Source organism: Herpailurus yagouaroundi, unplaced genomic scaffold (assembly GCF_014898765.1).
Source record: "Herpailurus yagouaroundi ecotype Mexico unplaced genomic scaffold, PumYag 67793, whole genome shotgun sequence".
NCBI lineage: Eukaryota > Metazoa > Chordata > Mammalia > Carnivora > Felidae > Herpailurus > Herpailurus yagouaroundi.
Window position 1 is genome coordinate 10,815,745 of NW_024420586.1, and position 21,305 is coordinate 10,837,049.

At 35.7% G+C, this 21,305-nt stretch overlaps 1 protein-coding gene across 1 annotated transcript in view; it reads right to left on the reverse strand.

Annotated features, from left to right (window-relative positions):
* DMD (dystrophin) overlaps positions 1-21,305 on the reverse strand; it is a 2,039,083-nt gene that overhangs the window by 1,430,448 nt on the left and 587,330 nt on the right. The window contains exon 13 of the mRNA XM_040468816.1: positions 11,976-12,095. Coding sequence (XP_040324750.1) covers positions 11,976-12,095 — 120 coding nt within the window. The remainder of the gene's footprint in view (positions 1-11,975; positions 12,096-21,305) is intronic.

Consider the following 21,305-nt stretch of genomic DNA (forward strand, 5'->3'; position numbering starts at 1 on the left):
TTTCCACAAAGGCTCGACATTCATAGTTTTGTATCACATTTCCTAAACTTCAAATATTGATAACCAATAATAACATTATTAAATACCATGTAGACTAAACAGAAGTTTATATGAACATACTTGTAACTTTAGAGGCAAAACACAAACACCTAGAAAGAAACAAACCACTCAAACTGACCAAAAAAAGGAAAATCTGGAAAATGGAAGTGAAACCCAAAAGTGGAAATCAAAAATAGACAATCTTATGTCTATTAAATATATTTAATCTTTCATTTAAAACTTCCCCAAAAAAGAAAAGTTCAGGTACAAGTGGCAAGTTTCTACACCTGCACAATCAGGCGCTTAAACCTAGCAACCTATTACAAGGCAAACAATAGGCCAGTATCTTACAGGCACCCAATGGGAAAATTCCAAATCAAATGTTAGCAAGTATTAGCAAAGAAATCTAACAACAAAGACAAAAGGTTATACATATCATCTATGTTTGGTTTACATCAGGAATGCAAAGCTATTTTAGCACTAGAAAATGAAGCACTGTGATTTTACATATTAAGGGAATAAACAAGAAAAACAAATGATCATCTCAAGTGATCCTGAAAAAAGCGTTTGATAAAATTCAGCACCCAGTAAATGACAAAGCCTTTTAGAACAAGAGGAATAAACAGGATCTATAACAAACCTAGAGGAGATATCATGCTTTATTATGGTGATTTACTAAAAGCCTCACCTTCAGAAACACATCAACAGTCATCTCACTGTACTAGAGTATACAGTGTAATAATAACTGATTTAATGAACAAGGAAAGACAGCAAAAGACAAATGGAAATTGAAATTTTAAAAATATACTATTTATAAAAACAGCAAATATATCAAAAAATATCAAAGAAAATGATTAAACCTCATAAAAAGTCTAAGATCCACTATCCTGGAAACTGTGTAACATTACTGAGAGAAAATAAAGGCCTAAATAAATGAAAGGCTATTCTATTCCACATTAATGAAATGAAATACTTTACATAATAAAGATATTAATCCACCATAAATTAATCTATATAGTCAATAAAACCCAATTAAAATCATAGAAGAGTTTTTGTTTTGTTTTGTTTTGTTTTGTTTTGTTTTGGTGGGGGCAGACAAGCTGATTCTAAAATCTTTAAGAAAATGTGAATAAAAATAGCCACAATAATTTTTTAAAAGGAGAAAACAAACATGAAGTGTTTACATTGGCCAAGGTAGATTTAGTGTTTCCTTCATCTTGACTAAACTTTGGCTACAAGCCTCTGACCTTGTTTTTCTTAGAGCACTTAATTTAGAGAATTTTGAACTGTAAATTTTTCTTTGCTCTTTGAGATGTAAATATGCTACAACCCAAGAATGTCTTTCTCAAGGACCTGAAAGTTATCTTTTTGAAATGTAATTATCAAGAAAGACAGTACCCCTGTCTCCCAATCTCTGGGAGGCTAGGAACCTAACTCTGATAAGGCACAATTAGCAAACACAGATGGCATAAATATATTGACTACCCAACCCCATAAAGTTTCTCCAGTGGTTTTACGCCAGCTCAATGCAGCCCTTAACAAACTTGTCTGCCTTTGGTTTAGTGGAACTGAGTGCAATCTCTTCCCTATTACAATAGTCTTGATTCCTAACTGCATTAGCCTTGAATAAATTCTCCCTTGCCTGTTTTACCAACTGGTTCAATTTTTCTTTTACAATACCATCAGATGTCAAAATTTATCATAAAGCCACAGTAATTAAAACAGTGTGGTATCAGCCTAACTTTAGGCAAATGTACAAATGAAACTTTATTGGAGTTCATATATATATATATGAATATATGAATATATATATATTCATCACAAATATATCACAACAAATCACAAAGGGAAATACAGATAATCCAACAAATAGGCTTTTCAAAAACTAGGTATTTCAAATAGTCAATAAAACAGCTGTTAATAGCGCTTTTAATCTCATTAGTCATCACTACATGCTAAATGAAAACAAGAGATGCCATTATAAAACCACCATAAAAGCTCAAATTAAAAATGTGACAATATCAAGTAATGAAGAGCATATGAAGCAATTTTTACCTTGATTCACTACTGATGACAGTAAAAATTTATACATCAACTTTGGAAGACACTTGTGAATGCCTGTAAAGCTAAATATGCATATATCCAATGATCTAGGAATTCTCATCTTAGGTATATAGCCAATAAAAAAGCATACATATATTCCCCAAAATATATGTGCAGTTATGTTCATAGCAGCATTATTCATAATGACCCCCAACTGGAAAGAGCCCAAATTTTCTAAACAGAACTTAAAATTAAACTGTATATTCACAATAAGGAATACTATCCAGCCATGAAAATTAATGAACTACTACTATATGCATAGTGGAGGTATCTTATAAATATAACATTGAGTAAAAAAAAAAAAAAGGTGGTTACAACCTATATATTATGCATTTGCATTTACATTAAGTTAAAAATAAAACGATTCTGAGGTATTATAAATCAGGATAGAGGTCAACTGTGAAGAACTATGAGAAGTTTATGACTACTAGGATAGGACTTAACAGGAGTGTCTGCATTGTTGGCAGCAGATTATCTTTTTATCTGGGTGTGGAACTACACGTATGTTACCTTTGTGAGTCTTCAACCGAAAATTATGGTTTGTGTTCTTTTCCGGGTGCTCTGATAAAAAAAATGATTCTGTGCCATAATGTGAAATTTAGATTTCCTTCATAGACCAAAAAGACCAGAATTCCCTTTAGACCATATCAGAATTATATTCATAAAGAAAATGATCATTCCAATATATTCATACATATACCCTTATATTCATAATATTCATAAGGAATGTTACTATTCCAATATACTTGCATATATATCCCCTGTAATTATTTTCTCAAGGTCACATAGTAATTTTCTTCTGTGAAATTGAGAGATTAGGAGAAATCACACAGATCTGGGTACCAGCCCCATCTCTGTGATTTGAAAGCTATATGAACTTGGATTTAACTTCATTAAGCATTGGATTTTTCAGTTGTGAAATAGGGATAGCATTTCATACAAAGTATGTAAAATTTTTAGAAAATGATGAGCACACAAAAGTGCTAATAATTATAATTATTGCTTCTTGGGCAACAATTGTTGATACTTGGGTTTAGTGAAACTATTTCCATTACATTTAAAGTTTTTTTAACATGCTATTTATTCACCAAGTGAAGAATCAGAAACTATAGAGAAAAATCAAAACTATTTTCATCCATACTCTTCTTCACAAATAATCTCCATTTCTCAATTCTACAGGCTTTAGCATTCCATAGACTTTTTCCCTCCCCAAATTATCCCAAAGGTATGCACAGTAAATACTTTTAATTGCAAACCCATTTCCAAGCCCAGATAGAGAAGAGGTCACGAAAGCCCTTCTGAACAACTACTTTCCAGCAGACTATTTTCCTTCCAAACAACAGACACATAATTATGATACACGATGGCTTAAAAAATGGAGTACTCAACACCAAGTAGAAAAAAAAAAAAAACGCCTCATGGAGAAAACTTCAAACTGAGTTTTGTACATGAAGCAGTTTTTTTTTTTTTAAGTTTATTTATTTTTGAGAGAGAGAGAGAGACAGTGTGAGCGGGGGAGGAGCAGAGAGAGAGGGAGACACAGAATCCGAAACAAGCTCCAGGCTCCGAGCTGTCAGCACAGAGCCCAATGTGGGACTCGAACTCACAAACCACGAGATCATGACCTGAGACGAAGTGGGACACTCAACCGACTGAGCCACCCAGGCCCCCCAACATGAAGCAGTTTTCATACTAGATGACCAATAGGAGTACTGTGAGCAACAGGAATAGCATGTACAAGGACAGTGACACAGAGAGTATCGGAAATGGCTTATGGAAATAGAATATAGGTGAAGGGATATGTGGGGGCTAATAGGAGACACATACTGAGAGACAGGAAAGGATCAGACAATAAAAATCATTGCGGGCCTAAGTGATCAGACTCTATCGAGAATAGAAAGCAACAAAGGATTTTAAATAGAGGAGAAACTGTAACAAAAGGCTTTTGAGAGCCAATACTGACTTTAATGCAGAAACTGTATTAAAGAGAGGTAAGAATTCAGGAAGGGTCTTTACCTTGGGTAAACAGTGATGGGAACAAATATGAAATAATGACTATGAGAGGCAAGGAAGAAATTCTGTGACTGTTGACATGCCAGGGGCTCACAGGGAAAGAAAAGGGACGAGTCTGGATGATTCCAGGTTTCTGGTACAGGTGACATGGTGAATGGCCATGTAATAACAAAAATGGGGAAGTCAGTCAAGGAAGCAAGTTTAGAAAGACATAGAGAACAAAGAGTTAATTTTTACCTTACTGAGCCTGAGATGCATTTTGGATTTCAAGTTGGATCTATCCAGAACAAAGTGGGATAGAAGAAATTGGGCTCAGGAAGGAGATCTGGGCAGAAGACAACCAGGCTTATCAACCTCTGTTTATTTTTGATACAACCTTCTGAAGCAATACAGAGAAAAGCCTTCCTCTTTCTACAAGACAATATGTATCCCTTATCTCTGCTTAGGCTGTTCTTAAAATTAAAGAATCCCTGGTTCTATAAACATTCTCTAGAGGATGCCACCATCCTGGTAAAATACAGCTAAAATTCTAAAATACAAAGTGCATTCAAACCAACGCAGGATAATAATTATTACTCCTTAAAATCCAGACACTATACCATGTCCAGGATTGCATTAACTTACTAAGAATCTGTATTATCTTGCTTTAATATTAATCTTGTGCCCAAGAAGTGACTATCTCTCTCTCCATATATGTACACACAGGCATGTGTATGTGTGTATTAAAGAAAATGTAAATGTACATAAATATACATTTGTATAGTTGTATATACTTACACAGATATATATACACACTTACATGTATGGATGGGAAGCGAGACCTTCCTCATCAAAAACTTAACTGATTTAACGATATTATCTTTCACAAGCAGCAACAATTCAAACAATAAACATACCCTTTCTGATTTAAAACATGAAAGACAAGTGTATGACATTTGTGACATTCTAACTTTACATGACATTGCTATAAATCTTCTAAAGTCATGTGGGAGAAGAAATCATCCATTAACCACTCCAGTTTGGGTAAAATGTACACAGTGTCCCAGCTAACTCCTCAAATGGCTTCTTTCCCCCAAATTTTCTGACACTGCAGGATAAATAAAGGAATCCAATCATTTTCAGTCCAATTCTCTGGCACATAAATCAGGTACCAGGAAAGAATATATTAAAACACAGACATTCTCCACCAGCCCATATAGGGACAAGAAGGCTGACCTTATCTATCCAGAGACATATCATGGAAGGCTTTGCAAAATCTTTTACGTAAATCCAAATAATCGATATTAATTCCACTCCACTGGATCAACCAACTTAATAAGTTCACCAAAAATCTGTCTTAATAATACCACGTATTTGTATAAATTGTTTAATGTCATCTGGTATTAAATTGCTTTTCATGTCTTCATTATAGTGAATGTATTTTAACTCTCAGAGACCTTATCTTCAAAAACTATTATTTCATGCAATAAATAAGTTTAGTAACTCCATCAGATGAGCAAGAAAATTAGCATGGATATAATTTGATAATTTGTTCCAAAATTGTATTTTCGAGGTTATTCTTCTTCAGAAAAGGATGCTTGTCTGTATACACTCTTTTGATACACCTTTAATTCTCCAAAATAGTAGGCAGTAACTTTAAAATGAAGGTCATTGAACAAAATATTCCAAACTACTTTTATATGCCAGAAACTCACCTGGGTCTGTGCCTTAGACAATATTAACACATCTAGTAGGATTCTCAAATGGCGATGTGTATAGAGGAACATCTACAAATGGGACTTCAATCACTGCCTTTTCTCTGGAAGATGTTTTCTTTAGAACAACTTATATAGACTAGAGGCCTATGTTTCTGGTTCTTTTTTTACTAGAAACCTCCCTAGAACAATAGGTGTTATTTGTGCTCCATTTATAGTCTTTCTCCAGCGTTCAAATGCAAAAGGCTCCTAAGGACCTGTGTACCTTCAAATCACCTCCCTCGCAGGCATCACAATCCCACACTTTAGCCTCTACTACAAAGCAGTAGTCATCAATACAGTATGGTATTGGCACAAAAACAGACACAGAGACCAACGGAATACGAGAGAGACCCCAGAATTGGACCCACAAATGTATGGCCAACTAATCATTGACAAAGCAGGAAAGAGTATCCAAAGGAAAAAAGTCTCTTTAACAAATGGTGCTGGGAGAACTGGACAGCAACATGCAGACGAATGAAACTAGATCACTTAAACCATTCACAAAACTAAACTGACACTGGATGAAGGACCTGAATGTGAGACAGGAAACCATCAAAACGTTAGAGGAGAAAGCAGGAAAAAAACCTCTCTGACCTCAGCCACAGCAATTTCTTACTCGACACATCTCCAAAGGCAAGGGAATTAAAGGCAAAATGAACTATGGGGACCTCGTCAGGATAAAAAGCATCTGCACTGCAAAGGAAACAATCAACAAAACTAAAAGGCAACCAATGGAATGGGAAGAGATATTTGCAAATGACATATCAGAATTTACACAAGGGATACAGGAGTGCTGATGCATAGGGGCACATGTACCCCAAAGTTTATAGCAGCACTTTCAACAATAGCCAAATTATGGAAAGAGCCTAAATGTCCACCAATTGACGAAAGGATCAAGAAGATGTGGTTTATGTATACAATGGAATACTACTTGGCAATGAGAAAGAATGAAATATGGCCATTGGCAGCAACATGGATGGAACTGGAGGGTATTATGCCAAGTGAAATAAGTCAGGCATATAAAGACAGATACCAGGCTTTCACTCTTATGTGGATCTTGAGAAACTTAACAGAAGACCATGGGGGAGAGGAAGGGGGGAAAAAGTTACAGAGAGGTAGGGAGGCAAACCATAAGAGGCACTTAAATACAGAGAACTGAGGGTTGATGGGGGGTGGGGGAGAGGGGAAAGTGGGTGATGGCTATTGAGGAGGGCACCTGTTGGGATGAGTACTGGGTGTTGTATGGAAAGCAATTTGACAATAAATTATATTTAATATAAAAATTTCCAATATGAGTGAAATCATACAGTTAAAAAAAAACCTCCCTTGCTTTGTTTTAGTTTCTACTTAAAGGCCACCTTTGCAAGGAAGCATCCCCTGAACACTCCCACGTAAAACTGCTCCCTTCCCCAGTGTATTTTTTCTTTATAGTTATCACCTTTTTCATAGTATAAAACTTGCTGACTTATTATAGCATGTGCTTATAATGTAAGCAACATAGAGAAACAATTTATGTTTTGCCCATACTTAACCTCAGAGCTTAGATTTGGCTGGCAGCTAGCAGCACTCAAGACATGGTTGTTGAATGAATACGGTTCTTCCACACAGAACACTTCCGTACCCTTGACTGTTGCCTAATTTAGCTTCTACTTTCCTGACCCTCTAGAGTAAAATAGGTCATCTAGCAATGTATGTTTTTGTGCCAGTGAACTAACTCATCACAGCCATAATATTACATTTCATTGCATCTGATTGGTGCAGGTCCAGGACAGCAGGTGCCAAGACATTTGCCGCTGCCCATCCCGCCCACTGTAGTCCCAACTGTCATCTAAGCAGAGAGCTGCTGCTCAATACATGTTTATTGATGGAATTTTGGTGGAGTTTAGCATCAGACAATAGTTCTAATGCTTAGGTAAGTAACTAAGCTCCAAGCCCCTTTTACCTGGTAAGCCTCCTCTAGCATCGCTCTTCTGAACCTCAGTGTTGTAGCCAAATTTGTTTGTTTGTTTGTTTGTTTGTTTTTTCAGTTCCTTGAAGGTGCCAGGCTCACTTGATTTACCGCTTCCCCTTCCTGGAAACTACCTGCCTCCATCAATCCCCTTTACACACACTTGAAACATATCCTTTAGACCCTAGCTTAAATACTTTGCTAGGGAATCATTCCTTGCCTTCAAATATCAGTTGAAGTCAGGTTAGTGTGTTATTACAAAACCTTATTCCTTCCCTTCATATAAATAAGGTGTGTCTGTTTTTAAATATTCACTCATTTTTGTAAATATTTGATTCATGTCTATTTCCTCTGCTACAGTGCAAGACACAAGAGAGCAGTCACCATGCCTACCATGGTGACCACCGATGAAAGGAATCAGCGCTTGATTTCAAAGAAAGAGCCTCAGAAATGGCTACCGTTGTTTCTAGGTTCCACATAAGGCAGCAGGCTCACAGATTACTCACTCCTGACCTAGGACGGTAATGACAAATTCTCTTTTTGTTGACTCTTTTACCTCTGTTACCCAGCACAATCCCTGGGACATAGCAAGAACATAGCAAGTACTCGCTTAAAAAAAAAAAAAAAAAGAAAGAAAGAAAAGAAAAGAAAAATGGAAGGCAGATACTTTAGAAGGAGATGTAATAAAGTCCTCCAGGACTGAATATTGTACATAAATTACTAATCTCAGTTATTTAGCCAAGGTATTTAAAATCAGTTAAATGGCATCACTGCTTACAAATCAGACTCTCTGTGCATTTATATCCCAGAAGCCTCAAAAGTGAAGGACGAGTTTATGACCTGTGGTGACATTGCTGAGGGACAAGTTGAACCTCTGAGAGAGAATCAAATTAATTTACAACAGACTGTACTTTTCAGAATATTGTCCTTCATAAGCCATGCTATCTTTTAGAATCCCTAAGCATGTGTTCTGACCTAACTTTGTTTTTCTTCAAACCTTTTAACAGAAAGACTTCTAAAAGTCTTTTAAAGTTAGACAAACTCTAACTTACAATACAGTTCATAGAATTAAGTCAACACACGTAAAAATATTCTACGAGGAGTATTTTCAGAGCACTAACTCAAAATGGTAAGAACATGTCCCTCTCTTATTACACTAAATCAAGGACTTCTCTTTCTAGTTTGCCCCATCTACATCTCTTAACTAAAGACCACTGGGTATCTATTTGGAGGCTCTGGATGGTGCTTGAGCACACTGGAATGAAAGAGATTAAGGCATTGTAATGGTGGAGAAAAAAGGAGTGGAATAAACATGCAACACTATCAAGTCTAGGCGAATAAACTATGGACCAGACCTAGCTCCAGTGAAAGCTCTCAAGGATTCTTCTCAGATCCCTGCCAGGTTTGTTCCCCCTTATATGGAGTCCATATACCTGTTTTTCTCTCTTAAAATTCTTCCCATTCTAACAGAATTCCTCTGGGCGCAGCACAAAACATAATAATAGTCCACATTTTCTGAAGCACACATGGAATTCTTATTATGTGCAGAGAATACTTGTGCTGCTGTTAAAGTGACTCTTGTATTTATCTTTTTATCCTTTATTATTTCTTCTCTCTTCCTCCTTCTCTGCCCACTTCTCTTCCTCTCCCCCTTCCTTTTAAAAATTCAACTAGTTTAAGAGCAGATCATATCACGTGCAAAGAACCTAAGAGAGAATCATGAAAATTTCAAGTCAAATGGGAGCCCAGCATTCCAGAGTAATTCAAACCAAAGGTTAAATAAGGCATAGAATTCAAGCATGGTTTCCTCTAGCACTGAGGAAAGTGACAGAATGAGAAGAAAGAAACATTAAAGCTGGGGCATTCTCACCACAAAATTCCTTCCAACTCTGCCCTTTTAGATACTAGTCTAGATTAGCTACAAGTCAGGGCACAGTAACAGGAAATGTAGAGAGAAATTAGGATATCAAAAGGGAAAAGGGGGTTGAGGGGAAAAGCGGAGGTTTGGAGGCAGTAGTCAACACTAATTACTGGGAGGTGATCACGGACAAATGCAGAGGGGGTCTATATAATTTAGGAGTAGCAAATATATGCACAGCTATCTCAGGAGGTATCTCTGGGCCGAAGAAATAAAGACAGAAAATAAGGCAAAAAAGAAAGCACATAGGATAATAAATATAGAAAACCTGAGGGACACAGCTCAAATGATCCTAGTTAAGATCCAATTCAGTCAACATCTGCGAGTGCTATGGATTGTTCTTCAAGGTGGTCTAGCCTCACGGACATCAAGGTGGAAAGATTATATTCTAAAGCTAGTTGTATTAGGTCTAGTATTACCAAAATGGATGTCTTTCAGTTGTTTTAACTAGAAATAGTCTATGACTTAGAAAAATGGGTGCCTTAATTTTTTTAACCTGTCACCCTCCCAACTCTGCCCCCTAGCCTCCTTTTATCATCTGAAAATTTCTGAGGAACGCTGAGTATTACATTTTTACCCATCTATATATAATTAGTTACAACGCTATTTTATCAGAACTATGGAATTCTTTCCAATGGTCACAGCAGTGGCCTATCAATACAATCCTTTAGCTGGTCACAAGTGGTGTGTGTATACAACATATGTGATCATATATATGATGATATATTATAATATCAGGTGTCACAAGCCTTTCTACGTCTGTAATCACCGCAATTTCACTGAATCATAAGCAATTAACATGGGTGACTAATATATGTCAAATGCTCGGTTGTAGCAGTTCAAGAATTTTCTTTTTGTCATTTAATGATAGAGAAAAAGATAACATTGTTAAAGACTGGCAGTCTAAAGCAGTAACCTGAGGAAATGACATTTTCCTGGGATAAAAAAATACAATTCACACAAAAAGAGAAGAAAACAGAGATAAGGCTGTAAGAAACTGTGTTACAGGTTAGGTAAGAGAAATGATGTTTAGAACAACCTTGGGCTGATAAAGCTATTTAAGCCCACACTGATTGGATCCTTAGACATGTCAGACTATTGGCCCCTAACAATCACATAGAAAAGGCAGGGATTTCATGATTTCACGGGTACAATGAATGCCTCAAGTATTATTTGCAGTTGTGTGTGTGTGTGTGTGTGTGTGTGTGTGTGTGTATGAATGTATGTATCACAATCAGAACAATAAATTGTTCTATTTTTCCTTAATGTTGATGTTTTGGTATATGTACATATTGCTTCATTGAAAATGTTCTCTTTTCTTTCTTTCTTTCTTTTTTTTTTTTAACAATAAAACATCATTGTTCCCAATTAGGAAGAAAAGACAAAAATACAAAAACACCCACCTTACCCTTTGTGACTATGTACTGGTTATATTCCCAAGCACACAATTACTATGACTCAAGTTTAATGAGGGCTTGCTTCTCCAATAAAACTTCCAAAACTTAAATACCCTTCTATGCCCTCATCAAGACTATAACTGAAGTTTTCTAGGAAAAAAAAATATACTGAAGGTGTTCAATTTCTCATTATTTGATTGAATCCTTGTGTGTGTGTTTTTTAGTTTTGTCCTCTTCCCAGCTGTAGGTTATTTTTTATTAATGTTTATTTTTGAGAAAGAGAGAGAGATAGACTGTGTGTGTGTGTGTGTGTGTGTGTGTGTGTGTGTGTGTGTGTGTACATGAGTTGGGGAGGGGCAGAGAGGGAGGGAGACAGAATCCGAAGAAGGCTTTGCACTGTGGACACAAAAGCCCAGGGCTCAAACCCACAAACAGTGAGATCGTGACCTGAGCTGAAGTTGGATGCTTAACCCGCTGAGCCACCCAGGCAACCCCGCTTGACTTCTGAAGAGGGTATAAGTAATATCTTCCGACCACTTCTCTAATACATATTATTGAATTACAATTTTTTTTTTAAAAAACAGCCTTTGGGGAAATACATGAATGCAGATTTTTTTATTATATAATATTGTGAACAGTGCATAGTTAATGAAAGGGAAATGTGCACAAAAGGCACATAATTTGAATTAGTTTAAATTAATATACTCCATTGTAAATATATGTAATATACAAATTACATTATAAATTTTCTAAATATTTTCTGAGTTGCAGTTAATTATTTTGAATGATAACATTAGTGTATTAAAGAAAAATAACCTGACCTTAAGCTGTTCTTCCAAAGCAGCAGTTGCTTGGTCTCCACCAGATTCATCGACCACCACCACCATGTGAGTGAGAGAATTGACCCTGACTTGTTCCTGTTCTAGGTCTTCTTGAAGCACCTGAAAGATAAAAATAAAAACAAAAATAAAAATAATAATGGTAATTAAAATAATAGTTCCCTGAACTGAATGCCAAAAACATTTCTCCCCAACTGTGTGGGATTTGTTTTTCATCTTTTAGGTAAGGTAATGTTTTCTTAAACAAAAACCATTCCAAACATATTTTCTGCTATGGTGCTCAACAAAATTGGCATACATTTACTGTCAACTGTTGGAAATACAGAGGGAACATCTGTTGAGAAAGTAATGGTAGGATGTTCTACACCTTATCCCACCTTCACTCATTTTTTGAAGGACTTTTCTCCTAAAATTACCGGCTGCCTCTGGCATCGTCATTGTCTCCCTCTCTACTGAAGTTCTCCCTTATCAACGCACACAAAACAAACTCTCTTGACCCAACAAACCCTTTCTACTACTGGTTTATCATTTTGTTCCTCTTCACTGAAAAATATTTCGTTGTCTACACTTACTCTTTCCATTTCCTTACCCTACTATTCTCTTTGCCAACTATCCCACTGAAACATCTCCTGTAAAGGTTGCCATCAACCTCCAGGTCCTCAAATCCATTCTTCTTTCATTCTCTTCTCATGAGTGCCATGTATCACTCTTCCGTGATTATCCTTGCACCTCACTGAGTCCTGCTTTTTAACTCCTTTACTGGTTCCTTCTCATCTGCTCAACTACAAATCAGATGTCAATCCTCTGTATAAAAACCAATGGAGTCACACTTCATTAAGAGGGAAAATACAAATTATTTATCTCCTTAAACCCTACAGTACCTGCCTAGCTCTCTAATCTAGTTGCATACCATTCTTGCCCTCTGATACTATGTTTCAGCCACAATAGTCTTCTTTTCCATCATGTGTCAAGTCCTTGGCTTCACCTAAAGCGTTATCCCTCCATCTCTCTAAATAACGTCTCCTTCTTAATGTTCAAGACTCATTTTAAGTGTCACTTGCCCAGAGAGGCTTTTCATGAAGATGCTATGTACATTTCCTTCTATTTTACTCTCAATCTCTGTAATTTTTTTAATACAACAATTTCACAACTCAGTATTTTCTTGTATGTTAGCTTAGTCATTTATTGTCTGTCTCTACTTACTGGAATAGAAGAGCCACTAGAACAGACATGTCCCTTGTCCTTCTCACTACAGACTCCAAGCAACTGAAGATCAATAAACTTTTTGAATGAATGGTGCCAGGTGGAGGGATAAGGGCAATACACACAGATGAATGTGGATAAAGATTACAATCTAAAAGGAGGGATTTGTTTTTCTAAACTGTAATCATAATTACACTGACATCACATATAACCACAGAACAGTATTTTAATCTTTCAAACATCATAGTGTACAAGTTTTTTTTTTTTTGGTAAAGATAAACAGGGTATAGAGAGTAATAAAATAAATAGAGAGGAAATATAGAAGAAGTCAACAGGGAAGGATGCTCCAATGCCTCCAGGACCTTGTCACGCTACACTAACGGTTATTAAAAAAATCCCTAAATGCATATGCAAAATGTCTGGCCATCTAGTTTGCTCCCTGAAATACTTTATTGTATACTATAAGAATGGAGGAGCAGGTTTGGGACAAGATCTGTTATTTTCTAGACAATCGGCACTCCCTGCCTGGGAAACAATGATGCTTGGTACCTACCATAGTAGCTCTTAGTTATGCATGCCCTGTGGTGGATGTAAGGGAACTTATTGAGATTGGTCACACCACAAACTCAAATGCATGCACATTTTTACCCTAGGACTTTCATTTTTTGAGTCTCTTTCATTTTCGGAGCACTATAAAATCACTTACTTCTAGTTTCTCTCTCTAGAGTTTTATGCTATATTTTCAAGTGAAGCAATTTAGAATAAAATGACTCTGCATTTATTTTGTGTGTGGAGTCTATACTGCCTATCATGCCTCTGACATTCCAGAGCTTACACTGGTTAATAAAACTCTTTCTGCCATGAGGCCGAAAATGGAAACATTAACATTCAGAGTTGTCCTTGAAAGTCATGTTGAGCCTGTGTTTTCTGAGTTATATAAGGCAGGACTGGGAACATTTCAAATGTGTCCTCCAGGAATTTTAAGAATAATTAAAATAATATTTTGGTAGCTGATACATGATAAGTTGATGTCTTTAACTTGGCCAATTCTTTTCCCCTATCATTCAAGTATGAGAGCTATATAATTACATGTATTAAAAACTGAGAAATAATGCTATACTGCTCACATTTTTACATCTAAATTTTTTTCACTGTTTTAATATATTTTAGTAAAGGAACTTGAGAATATCATTGTTTGATCTGTAAAGTACTAATTTTAAACTCAGGTCTAGTCTTTCTAAAGCATATGTGATCAAATGCATTATTTATTTTCTCCATTGCTTTGATTTCTGATTTTGTTTTGCTTATCTAGTTGCTTTTTAATCAGAAATTATATTCTTGACATATGCATCAAGGGTTTACTTCTTATGCTTTTGCAAAAGTGCTAACAAAAAAAATCACGAAAGCGAGTTGTGAATTGATAGCTTCAAAATCAAACAGAAGAACTACCTGGATTTGTAGTGAGTAAAGGGAAATAAAGGAACATGGGAAAGGTACTCCATAGTGGCTGAAATTCTGGAAGAGTGCATAGCACTGGAGTGGATCAGCGTAGACTATTTGATTTAAGTTAATTCCAGTGTGTCTTTTTCCCTTCTATGACTTTTTCAAATCACATCTCTTCTTTTACCCATAATCAGGAATTAAAACAAAAAGGGTTCCACTGACTTTTTTGAGCATACTCAAAAGCCTCAAGACAGAAGCTATTGCAACATTGTAATCATCCTTCCTATTTCCTCAGATGTTGCCTCTGAAAATAAATAGAATGCATACCACAGTATTTGCTAATGCCCCCAGTATCAGCAAAAGACAAAAGACTATAAAATATCCAATGTCTAGAGTTCATTTTTTTTAAAGTTGATTCTTAGAAGTAGCAAAATGTCACATACAAAAAGGTGAGATTAAAAAGTTAAAATTTTTTGGCCCACTTACGTATCCATGAATAAGGGTGTTGAACGCTGGCAGAAACTATGCCCTTCTGCTTCCCTCTTTGAAAAAAACACAGATTCTCAAACTACTATTTTTAAAAATACATTAAAAATTTTAAGCTATTTTAAAATTAATTTTAATTATTTACTTCTTATGTAGTTGAATTTTTCATAGCTGGATTTATACAAAAGATATTTATAACAGATTCGCTAATTAATCCTGAAATAGGAGCCAAATTATTCCAAATATTGATGTATCCCCAGAGATATATGCTAACATTTTTGCCTGTCAGAAGATAATAGCTTCAAATTAAAATGCTGTAATATACGATTGTTAAAGTATGTTTTTCTTTATTAAAAGTATATAAATTATTTATATACATATAAGTACCTGCTAGGTATTTTATTATGCATTTCTTGGCATTATTTTTATTAAAGTACTCCTTTTGTTACACTTACCACATTAAAAAAAAATTGTCATGCTCCTAATTAAATTTCTATACCATTATTAGATAGATACAAATGTCAGCAATGTTTGTTCTCTAATGTCAACTAACAATCTTTATTTTTCCTTATGACAAGAGAAAAGGCCAACAGTGAAATGTAACATTAAAAATGCTTAGATTCGACAAACAGATTTTGTTATACCTCTGTAAATAATTCTATGTCTTATAAATTATTCTGTAGTTAAAGGTCCTGACCAAATTTGTTATTCCCTTAGTACATATTCACGGTTTTGTGATTTAAATATGACTTTTCTTCCATTCTCTTCAAATGTCATCAGTGGTAGTAAATTCTTCTTTCCCTGACCCATGTCAAGTTGGTTTTCAAAAACTGGCTTAGAACAATCACTGGAGAAGAGTCATTTCAAGTGTTTACTTCAGATGTTAGCAATTTAACTCTTTATTAGTACATATGTGAAATAATGCATGGAAAATAAAAGAATGGAAATATGTAAGGCTAGGGAATTATTAGATATGATATCTACAGGTGAAGATGAACAATTAATAGAAATGTAGAGAAACAGAATGCAAAGAACAAGGTCAGTCTCTTATATTCTCCCTAGGAAGCTATCTATATATTATTTCTCTTGGACATCGTAAATGCTCCACAACATGGAATACAAAAGGGCCGTGGCTGCATATGTATATAGTTTACTTTATTACTCCTTCTACTTCAGTAATGAGCCAACAGATAATTGCCAATACCAGGTCCTACATGCACACACATAAACACACACATCTAGAAACAACACAGATCATGGACTATGCATGGATTCCCAGCCCATCTACTGCCCCTTACAGATTACTTTAAATTAATATAATTAAAAGATGTTTAATAAAATATTAGGTTTAAGTAATTTTTACTTTTTTAGCTTAGCCAAAAATATGTTCGTGGCAAGAAGGACTGATGAAAACAAAACTTTCATCAAACATAAAATTTGCAAAAAATCTTAAGAAACTAGAAGAGTTTCTACAAACATGGTCTAAGTCCAATATCTAGGAAAGTAATATTTTAAAAAGTCTACCTCAGGGGCGCCTGGGTGGCTCAGTCGGTTAAACATCCGACTTCAACTCAGGTCATGATCTCGCAGTTTGTGAGTTTGAGCTCCTCCTCGGGCTCTGAGCAGACAGCTCAGAGCCTAGAGACTGACTGCTTCAGAATCTGTGTTTCCCTCTCTTTCTGGCCTTCCCTTGTTCATACTCTGTCTCTCTCAAAAATAAACAAACATTAAAAAAATTAAAAAAAAATAAAAAGTCTACCACAAAAGCAAAAAAAAAAAAAATCCCTAGACACTTATGAACAATTAGCTAATGCAATACATGTGGATATGAATTGATTTTGTTTTCAAATAAAAACATCCTGGCTGAATCGGAAATTTTATGATTTCCTAAGAAATGATAAGAATGTAGGCAATTTAATCTTCTCTTTACCTTTTCTCTTATGGCCATTCTTATTTCTTTCTTTCTATCAGCTCTGCACTGGCCTAGGCTCTATATCTCCTGCTTCCCTGAATGAAATGATCTGGAAATGGTTTGCCATTTTATTTTCAGTTCAATATTCACTTAGACAAGTTTAATTGGTCCCAGTATGGTCTAGTTCTTCAGGAGGATCTATTTATAGTATGTAATTTTATAGTACATTTGCTGAATACTTTTGAAAAGCTACCTCAACAGGTCTTTCTAGAAGACCTTCTACTTTTATATCCACTTACTAAGTATGAATGCACAATTATATTAGTTTTTATATCAGAACCCACTGTTTTTACTTTTTTGTTAGAAAAAAATGTTTCAGCCAACTCCAAAGCTACCAAAGAGGGTAGCCCTAAAGACCATTTCAATGAAGACATTAGAAAGATTTTAAAAACCTAAACTTTCCAGTTGCAAAAAAGGAGGCTCAATAAATATGAAAAATTGTTTTAAATAGAGCTGACAATTAATGTACCTGGCCTCATTCAGACTATAAGTGGGATTAGGGTATGGTATGAATGACAGACTCATAAAAATACATGTATGTTTAAAGGTGTAAGATCTGAAGTTAGATTTCCTAGGTTTGATTCTTGGATGCATTGCTAACAAGCTATGTGACCTTGAGAAATATTCCAACTATACCATTTCTCAGCTTACTAATTTTCAAAATTGGGATGACAGGAGTACCTATCTCTTTAGTTGGATAGGAAACCTGAATATAATTGTTTAGCACATTGCCTGGCACACAGTATAAACTCAACAAACAGTAATAGCTAGTTAATACTAAAAAGTACTCACATTTTGGCACATTCAGAACAAAGACTTTAATTTTAATTTTTTTAAGTTTATTTATTTATTGTGAAACAGACAGAGAGAGTGAGCAGGGGAGGGCTAGACAGAGAGGGAGAAAGAGAATCCCAAGCAAGCTACATGGTTAGCACAGAGCCCAATGTGGGGCTCAAACTCACGAACCATGAGATCATGACCTGAGCTGAAACCAAGAGTCGGACACTTAACCTACTAAGCCACCCAGGTGCTCTCAAAACAAACACCTTAAACCATACCGCAAGAATTCAAGAGACACCTAATTCACCCTCATCTAATTCATGCTGTCTATCATCCTCTAATAGGTATTATGAGTACAGAAAGGGATGTGGTTTTGGAAATCCAAGAACTGAAGTTACAGCCAACTTTTAGGATCTAGAAATATACAAAATAATTTTAAATCCATAAGTAAGTCTTTAACTCCCAAATTATTTACAAGATATTAATATCAGTAGTTTTAAAGTAACTGATGTAGTGAGCTCATTGCTAAAAAATGAGCTTGATCAGAAAAGCTTTATCATGGGACATGGAGGACATACCCTAATCAATAAATAGTACTCAATTGTCATACTTTTCCTTCTTCCTCTATAACCCATGTAAGCATGCATGTATCCATACATCCTGCCTATAGTTACACCACTGAAATCAGAAGTTAGATCAAGGTGAACACCAAGAAAATCTAATGAATAATTACAAAATGCCTTTAGCCTGACAATAATTCATGCAAAAGAAGAGGAATATTGGGAGAGAGGGGTGGGGTAGAAGTTTGCAGGGGTAGCACAGAGGAAGTGATATGCATTGATTGGCTAATAGCAAACAGATGTGATATTGAAGTCTACTGATAGATAGCAAGAGGATACTCTTGCTCAAACATTACTGCCATTCTCATCATAAACCTATTTTGTTCTATGCCCCCTTTGTAGTTCGTCTTGCCCTAATTTTCATGAAAGAGCTGCAGGATTAATGCTGAAAAATCATTTCCTTAACCATTTTAATTCTGAGCATTTCAGACCGGGCCACCACTAATGTGTCGTCTTTCCCAATGCTTACTCTGAGTTTGAGGACTTATATGCAGTCTCTCCATCTCTTCCACCTAGATATTCCCAAGCCAGGGAAACCAAGCACCACAATTCCCCCTATCTTTGCTACTCTCTGCATTTGCTCTAACCTCTAGGATAGACACTGGTGTCAAACTTGCTTGGAATCTAATAAAAGAGGTGAGAGAGGCAGGTCAAGTTGAAAAGCCAGAGTGTGCCAATTACTAGTTAAGTTGCCTTAGGCAACTCTTTAGCCTCATTGAGCATATTTATTTAACCGAGAATTAAGGATTTGAATCTTTCCAAGAGGTTTAGAACTGGAATTAAATGAGAAAATACATTAGAATCAGCTACCACAATGCTTACAGTTGGTACATGGGGAGGAAATGCTTATTTTCTTCTATTTCTGACATCATCACCATATCATTCAATTCTTCGACTAAGATCTATGGAAATAGCCCCTCTGGGCATCAGTATTTATTGCCAAAACTTTTGATAATCACATCATGTATCTTCTAATTGCTAAATATTCTCAGTGTACTGAAACTACAGAATGTCATATAAAAATGTCTGATTTAGTAGTTTTTTATTCTCACTAGATGTGATCTACATCTTTAATTGATAATTGATTCTCAAATATTATCCATGGGGCACCTGGGTGGCTCAGTCAGTTGAGTGTCCGACTTGCTATCAGCTCAGGTCAGGATCTCGCCAGCGTGGGATGGAGCCCTGTGTCAGGCTCCCTGCTAAGCAGAGCCTGCTTGGGATTCTCTCTCTCCGTCTCTCTCTGACTGTTCCCTGCTCGGTCTCTCTCTCTCTCTCTCAAAATAAGTAAACTTTAAAATAAATGAATGATGGGGCGCCTGGGTGGCTCAGTCAGTTGAGCGTCCGACTTCAGCTCAGGTCATGATCTCACAGCTTGTGAGTTCGAGCCCCGCGTCAGGCTCTGTGCTGACAGCTCAGAGCCTGGAGCCTGCTTTTAGTTCTGTGTCTCCCTGTCTCTGCCCCTCCCCCACTCATGCTCTGTCTCTTTCTCTCAAAAATAAATAAACATTAAAAAATTAAAAAAAAACAAAATGAATGAATGAATGAATGAATAAATAAATAGTATCCAGTATAAATTATCTCTGCAATATGTAGTTCCATTGAATAACAGAGGACTACCAGTTGTACCACTAGAAATCCTTTGTTCATAACAAAACTATTAAACATAAAATTATTGTATACTGTAGTTACCAATTTTATATTCCTTAGACACAGCGCCACATTCAACCTTATTTTTAATAGGAGAATGGATTTATGGTCTTGCATTTTGTTATAAGATATATGAATATATTTTTCAAGAATAATTATTCTCTTAAAACTCATATTATCATATCTTTTGTGGCTTTCTTATGAAAAAGTTTCCCCTAAAATGCATTCTAAAATGTTTTATATATGTAAATAATTCATTTACATTATTAATGTTGCATTACCTATTCAAGGGAACTGAAATTAATTGGCATTGGTTCAGAAAAACAGATACTTTACATGAGACTAACTCCTTAAGTGACAGAGTCCCCTATTTTCCTTTATGCTCCCCAGAGCCAGAAACTTTTAATAAAGAGGAATTATAGGAGAAATTAAAAATAAAAAAAAAAATAAACCTAGTGTCTCAAAGATTAGGGTATCTTGGATAGTTATATTTCAGTAGATGTACTGATGTATTTATTTATTTGTTTTTATTTTAGAAAGAGAGATAAAGCGAGAGCAGGGGAGAGGGGCAGAGGGAGAGAAAGAGAATCTCAAGCAGGCTCCATGCTGAGAGTGGAGCCTGAAGCTGGACTCAATCCCACACCACTGGGATCGTGACCTGAGCCAAGATCAAGAGTCGGACGCTCAACTGACAGAGCCCCTCAGTCACCCCAATGCACTGATGTACTTTAAAACAAGGCCATGATATTTTGAGCAATGTAATGGTATTGAATCAGCATTCAGTGATTTTTATGAACCAATTAGTAATCTATTAGCTGGAATCACTTGATTTGTTAAAAAAAAAAAAAAAAGAACATGAGCACGGATTTCATTATTGTTGTTGTTGTTGTTGTTATTGTGATTTTAATTTAATTAATGGATTATCTAGTATATAAAGTTATCCTTGGAATCTGGTGCTTGTTTACAGCTTGTTGATGGGAAATTAGATGCTTTCTCAACTAGATTTCTTTTTAAATTTTTTTAATGTTTTTTTTTTTTTTTTTGAGAGAGAGAGAGAGAGAGAGAGAGAGAGAGACAGAATGTGAGTGGGAGAGGGTCAGAGAGAGGGAGACACGAAATCCCAACCAGGCTCTAAACTCTAAGCTGTCAGCACAGCGC